At 35.6% G+C, this 7,755-nt stretch overlaps 1 protein-coding gene across 1 annotated transcript in view; it reads left to right on the top strand.

Annotated features, from left to right (window-relative positions):
* ST8SIA4 (ST8 alpha-N-acetyl-neuraminide alpha-2,8-sialyltransferase 4) overlaps positions 1-7,471 on the top strand; it is a 149,088-nt gene extending 141,617 nt beyond the window's left edge. The window contains 1 exon segment of the mRNA XM_007942481.2: positions 7,189-7,471. Coding sequence (XP_007940672.2) covers positions 7,189-7,471 — 283 coding nt within the window.
* The last annotated feature ends 284 nt before the right edge of the window (positions 7,472-7,755 follow it).

Genomic DNA, 7,755 nt, shown 5'->3' with positions numbered 1-7,755 from the left:
ACCTTGTGTCTCAAAAAAGTGTATTAGAATTGTATCTCTTATACAGTTCATAAGCTATACTGATATGTTTATAATGTGATATATATATATATAAAATGTTCATTTACCTGGCTCTGAATTTAGCTGCTAGCTACCTGAGGGAAAGAAGATGACCTCATTTATTTTCTGCTTATGGTCTCTCCTACAATGCCCTGGGTCAAGAAATGTTGGCTGATGGCATATCTCTGATAGTTTTTGAGATTGTTGTTGTTAGGTACCATTGAGTTGTCTCTTACTCGTAGCGACGCTATGCACACCAGAACGAGACACTGCCTGGTCTTGTGCCAGCCTCATGATCCTTGCTATACCTGAGCCCATCACTGCAGCCACTGTGTCTTGAGTAGTTTCCACTGTCTCTTAAAGTTAGTTTCCACTGTCTCTTAAAGTTAATTTCCAGGAAATCCAAAAGGAATTAGGAAATGGAAAACATTTACTTTCAATGTATTCTGGGAGTCACATGTAATGTGACTTGGAGTCCCATACAAATAATACAGCAGTATATTACTTCCTCTACCACTCATCTGTCAATTTGTCATACTGTGGTAGCTTACGTGTTATGAGACTCAAGACACAGAAAAAAAATAAAAGAAGAATTTAAATCCTGAGAGTGTTCTCTACTTTGTGATGTGATTGAAGTGAGGATTACATGAAGGAAATTGTGAAAGTTTTAATAGAAATCATATAATTGGGGTATTAATTAAATAAATAAAATTATGTATTTAAAATTAAACTTGTCTCCTAAAGAAATTTATTGGAATATTTTGATGTATTTAGAGTAAATAATTTCCTCTTCAGTATTTCCTTGTAATATTGAAGTTGCTTATTTGTACTGCATGTGGAGGTGGCATTGCAGTTTGTCTCTGATCAATCTGGTTTAAGTTAGTTTCCAGGAAATCTGAAAAGAATTAAGAAATGGAAAACATTTAATTGCAATGTATTCTAGGAGTCACATATAATGTGACCTTTGAGTCCCATACAAATAATAGAGCAGTATATTATTTCCTCCAACACTTATCTGTCAGTTTGTCATACTGTGGTGGCTTGCATGTTGCTGAGACCAGGAGACTATGCCACTGGTTTTTAAAACACTGCAAGGTCACCCTTGTTAGACAGGTTTCAATGGAGCTTCCAGATTAAGATGGACTGGGAAGAAGGATTGGGCCATCCACTTCTGAGAAAACTGGCCAGTTAAAACCTTATGAATAGCAGTTAAAGACTGTCTGATATATTACTGGAAAACTTTATGAATAGCTCTGAAACATTGTCTGATATAGTGCGGGAAGATGAGCCCCTCAGGTTGGAATGCACACAAAATATGACTGGGGAAGTATACCTCCTCAAAGCAGAGATGGTCTTAATGATATGGATGGATTAAAGCTTTCAGGACCTCCATTTGCTGATGGGGAGCAATTCAAAATGGGAAGAAACAGCTGCAAACATGCATTGATAATCAAAATGTGGAATGTGTGAAGCATGAATGTAGGAAAGCTGGAAGTTGTTAAAAAAAGGAAATGGAATGTGTAAAGATTGATATCCTAGGTATTATTGAGATGAAATCAACTTGCATAGGCCATTTTGAATCAGATAATCATATGGTATACTATGCAAGGGATGACAAAATGAAGAGGAAAGTTGTCACATTCATTGTCAAAAAGAATGTTTCAAGATATATCCTGAAGTATGGTGCTGTCAATGATAAGATAATATCTAAATGCCTACAAGGAAGGCCAGTTAATATTACTATTATTCACATTTATGCATCAGCTCTGGTGGCATATTGCCTAATGTGTTTGACTACTAACCGGAAGGGTGATGGTTCAAACCCACCAGGCACTCTGCAGGAGGAAGATGGAGCAATCTACTTCTGTAAAAATTTACTGCCTCAGAAACCCAACGGGGGTTGCTTTGAGTCAGAATCCACTAGATGGTAGTGCTAAATCCACTAGATGGTAGTGGCTTTTTTTGTTTTTTACTGAAACTAAGGTGAAGAAGTTGAAGACTTTTACCAAATTCTGTAGTCTGAAATTGACCAAGAATGCAATCAAGATGTGTTGATTATTACTGGTGACTGGAATGTGAAAGTTGGAAACAAAGAAGAATCACCAGTAGTTGGAAAATATGGTATTAGTGATATAAATGACCTGTAGATAGCATGATAAAGTTTTTCAAGACCAATGACTTATTCATTGCAAATATCCTTTTCCAACAACATAAACAGTGGCTATACATGTAGACCTTGCCAAATGGAAGACAAAGGAATCAAATTGACTATATCTGTGGAAAGAGGGAGATGTGAGAAAAGCTCAATAATTTCAGCCCAAACAAGACCAGGAGTTGACTGTTGAACAGACCATCAATTGCTCACATGCAAGTTCAAGTTGAAGCTGAAGAAAATTAAAACTAGTAGATCAGAGTGAAAATATGACTTTGATTTTATCCCACTTGAATTTAGAGACCATTTGAAGAATAGATTTGATGCATTGAACACCAATGGCTGAAGACAAGCTGTGGGACTACATCAAGAACATTATCCATGAGGAAAGCAAAAGGTCATTAAAAAGGCAGGAAAGGAAGGGGAAAAAAGAAAAAAAAAAAGACCACAATGGATGTCAGAAGAGATTTTGAAACCTGCTCATGAATGGAGAGTAGCTAAAGTGAATGGAATGAATGGCAAGATAAAAGAGCTGAACAGAAGATTTCAAAGAACAGCTTGAGGATTCAGTTATTATAATGAAGTGTAAAAAGACCTGGAGTTAGAAAACCAAAAGAGAAGACTATGCTTAGCATTTCTCAAGCTGAATGAATTGAAGAAAACATTCAAGCCTTGAGTTATAATATTGATGGATTTGATGAGCAAAATATGGAATGATGCATGAAGCATCAAAAGAAGATGGAAGGAATACACAGTCACTGAACAAAAAAAGAACTGGCAGATGTTAAACTATTTCAAGAGGTGACATGTGATCAAAAATCAACGGTATTGAAGGAAGAAGTTGAAGCTGAAGTGAATGGTGAAAAACATGTTTCTATGAATTGATGTAAAACACATTTAGATGTTTCAAGAAACAGATTATCTTGGTTATCTAGTGCCGCTCTGACAAGAAATACCACCAATGGGATAACTTTAACATACACAAGTTTATTCTCTTACAATTTGGGAGGCTAGAAGTCCAACTTCAAAGTGCCAGGTCTAGGAGCTGTGTGAAACCCCTTCAACCTTGGGCTTCAGCTCTGCCTCTTGCCTCCAGCCCACTGAAGCTAGAGGCATCTCTTCACTCGGGCACCTATTGGCTGCTGAGGCTGACAAATCCAAGGTCAACAAATAAAATGACACAGTCCCGATGTTACCAAACAGCATGGCAGGCCACTGATTCAAGTCCATTGAAAGTCCCAAGATTGGCAGAGCATGGCAGGCTGCTGAAGAATGACTTGGCTATATGAAGGGTTCAAACATGCCATAAGCTAAAGACCATTCTCAAAGCTGCTTCTTATATATGGAAAGCAGACCACATCCCTAAAGTAGCTACTCAGCTGCTTGTGGTAGATCCCACCATGAAGGATTGCCAGTCTCATCATGGGGAATAAATACCACCAGCTGCTCAGCCACTCAACCAGGCCCAACCAAGTCGACAACAACCTTAACTACCACACAGATGCAGCACTGGAGACACTTATTTGCTATGCCTAATAATTTGGAGATGGCTCCCCGGCTAACTGACTGAAGGAAATCCATATATTTGCCCATTATAAAGAAAAGTGATGCAACATAATGTGGAACTATTGAACAATTTTATTAATATCACAGGCAAGTATAATTTTACTGAAGCTAATTAAAAAAATGTTTGCAGCAATATATTGACAGCCAACTTCCAGAAATGCAAGCTGAATTCAGAAGAGGACATGAAATATGGGATATCATTGCTGAAGTCAAATGGATCTTGACTGAAACTAAAGAATGCTAGAAAGATGTTTCTTTGTGTTTTATTGACTATGCAAAGGCATTTGACTCTGTGCATAATAACAAATTATGGATAATATTGTTGTTGTTGTTGTTATGTGCCATCAAGTCAGGCCTGACTCATAGCGATCCCTCCTTGGGTTTCCAAGGCAGTATCACTATGGAAGTAGATTGCCCCATCTTCTTTCTGAGGAGTGGCTGGTGGGTTTGAACCACCAGCTTTCTGGTTAGCAGTCAAGTGCCTTAGGCACTACGCTACCAGAGCTCCTGGATAATATTTTATAGAATGTAAATTCCAGAACACTTAATTGTGCTCATGAGGAAACTGTACATAGGGGGCTGTCATTCAAACAGAAGAGAAGATACTGCATTGTTTAAAATCAGGAAGGATGTGTGTGAGGGTTGTATCCTTTCACCATACTTATTCAATGTCTATGGTGAACAAATAATACAAGATGCTGAACGATATGAAGAAGACATGGCATCAGGATTGGGAAAAAACTCATTAACAACCTATGATATACAGATGACACTTCTAAAAGTAAGGTTAACTTGAAGCACTTACTAATGAAGATTAAATACTACAGTCTGCAGTGTGGATTATACCTCAACATAAAGAAAATGAAAATCCTCACAACTGGACTGATAAGCAGCATGACAGTAAATGGAGAAGAGATGAAGTTGTCAAATATTTCATTTTAGTTCGACCCACAATCAATACCCATAGAAGCAGCGGTCAAAGTATTAGATGTCATACTGCACTGGACATATCTGCTACGAAAGACATCTTTAAAGTGTTGGAGAGCAAAGATGTCACTTTGAAGACAGATGTGCCTGGCCAAAGCCATGGTATTTTTAATTGCCTCTTATGCATGTGAAAGCTGAACAATGAGTAAGGAAGACTGAAGAAGAGTTGAAGCCTTTCAATTCTGGTGTTGGTGAAGAATCCTGAAAATACCATGGACTACCAGAAGAATGAACAAATCTATCCTGAAGGAAGTGCCAGAAAAGTGAACAAATCTATCTTGGAGGAAGTGCAGCCGGAACGCTCCTTGGAAGCAAGATTGGTCAGACTTTGTCTCACCTACTTTGATCATATTTTCAAAAGGGACCATTCCCAGGAGTACGATATCATGTTTGATAAAATGGGGGGTGAGTGAAAAAGGGGAAGGCCCTCAATGAGATGGATTGACACTGTGGCTGCAGTCTCAATTATACCAATGATTTTGAGGAAGGCACATGACAGGGCAGTGTTCAGTTCTGTTGTACATAGCATCGCTATGAGTTGGAGCTGACTCAATGGCACCTAAAACAACATATTATTTCCTACTTGTTATCTTTCCTTCACTTTAGAAATAAGATAATTCTGCATAAACTTTATATTGACCAACTATTCTTGATTGCCAAACTTCTCTGGTGGAAGTAATGATTTCTTTTTGGTTAAGTTTGAACATTGTTCATGTACTTAAAGAACATATAAATAAGTAACTGTTTTAATTAACCAATTTACCTAGTTAACATAGTAGCCATACACAGATCACATCTACTTTCCCATAATTATCGTTCTTTTTTTTAACAAAACCTGTTAATTAGAGTGAAGGTGCTTAAGATTGTATCATAGTGTCTAAAGCCTTCTGCCAGCTTAACTATTCTCATTACATAGGGTTAATATCTGTGCTTTCTTTGAATTCTTAACAATACATGGTATGTGGTTTTTGCTTATTCAGCTACCTTTGAATTGTTAATAAATTCTAACATGTCCCTCTGGAAAATTTTCCATATTGAGAATAGGATTTCTCAGAACAATTTTGGTAATGAAAGGTGTGTAAAGCGTTTTACTTTGCTGAGAACATTTAACACATGACATGTACAAAATGAGAAAAATACAATATATAAGGCAACCCTGGTTGGGAGAAGGGGGAATTATTAACAGTGAAGGTTGACATTTATTTAGTGAAGTTTGAAAGTCCAACATTTATTTAAGCAAAAAAGTAAAAGAACAGGGTTTTTTTTGTGTGTGTTTTGTTTTCTTACATCAATATATGTATCGTCTAGAAAACCCCATAGAAACTTAAAAAATAGGGAGGGAAGAATAAGATATACTATTGAAAAGAGTGCAAAGGCAGATTATTTTTAATATAATCTTCTGCTTACATCTGGATGGCAGTGATTACATTTCCCCAAACAACAGTAAAAACAAAACTTTCTTTTTTAATTTTGTCTTTTTAAAAATGGACAACTTTGGAAATAGAAGAAAATACACACCCTTCCTCTTTTGGTTGATACCACATAGATAAATGTCTTGAAAGAAATTGATATGTCAAGAAGAATTGGAAACCCTCTTTCCTCCAGAGATCATGACTAGCTTGTAAGTTTGTATGTCTTTCATGCAAAATTTGTCAACAGTGATGGATCTGAATATTTTGCAGTGTTTTATTGTCTTTAAAATGAATAATACAAAATGTTTATCATAATTGAAATGTATTTTATCTCTGTAAGAAAATGTTAAACTGCATAAGTCATGAACTATTTAGCAATTATTTTATAGCTATATTTCATCTATAGCTTATATATATATATATATATATATATATATATATATATATATATAGATTGATTAAAACAAGGTTTTTAATTTGCTTTAGTGAAATGTGACCTTGGCAATTGAAATTGAATACCTTGGTTGGTATAATGCATGCAAGGCTTTTACTTGTCTGAATTTTAACTGAAATATCAGACATTCTGAAAATCTGTAGCAATGTTTTCAAATTTATATTTCAAGTTCATGTTTTCTTAAAGGATTACTCTCCACCCTATTACTAAGCTTTTTGCAGTGTTTTTTACCCTTCTGAAAAGATTCTACTCTGTGTACTATGTAAATATTTGCTGCTAATTCATTTTGATAGTGAGATTCCACTACTCACATTACCTACAGTCCACATCCTGTGTGTATTTATTTGACCGCAAGAAAAACCTATAAAAAAGGATAAAGAGAAGTAAAAGAATCATTTTTTTGTAGATGTTTAAGAAATATATTAATTTTTCAGGTATTCTTTTTAATGTTATTTTTAAAGTTACATTTTAAATATTATTTGCTTTAATTCTACACAATAGAATTATATGGGGTTGCTATAAGATATATAATGTGCTTCTCTTAATTTTTCTCTTCTATTTTTTTTTTTTTTTTCCAGTTACTGGCTGACCAACAAAGTTCCTATCAAAAGACCCAGCACAGGTCTCCTCATGTATACACTTGCTACAAGATTCTGTGATGAAATTCACCTATATGGATTCTGGCCATTTCCAAAGGATTTGAATGGAAAAGCTGTCAAATATCATTACTATGATGATTTAAAATATAGGTACTTTTCCAATGCAAGTCCTCACAGAATGCCATTAGAATTCAAAACATTAAATGTGCTACATAACAGAGGAGCTCTAAAACTGACAACAGGAAAGTGTGTAAAGCAATAAAGCACATTGAAAAACAGACAAAATAAACTGAATATGCACTTCTTTTCTGAAGATGCATCCTAAAATTTGAAAATAGGATCCAAACCAAGACTGGGTTTCAGCATTCACCAAGCGACTATACGATTGATCTAAGAGGTTTATAAGAAATCCATTACCAGCTGATGAAATATCTGCCAAGTGCTCTAAAAATCAAATATTTTGACTTCAAGGGTCCTAGTAAGTGCCACTTCCACTGAGAACACAGCTTGAATGTATAATCAGTAGTGTTTACAAGATCCAGCAAT

The sequence above is a fragment of the Orycteropus afer genome, unplaced genomic scaffold (genome assembly GCF_000298275.1).
Source record: "Orycteropus afer afer isolate SDZICR_OR568_19922 unplaced genomic scaffold, OryAfe1.0 scaffold00091, whole genome shotgun sequence".
Taxonomy (NCBI): domain Eukaryota; kingdom Metazoa; phylum Chordata; class Mammalia; order Tubulidentata; family Orycteropodidae; genus Orycteropus; species Orycteropus afer.
The sequence above is the reverse complement of the archived record's forward strand: the minus strand, read 5'-3'. Positions and strand labels throughout refer to the sequence as shown.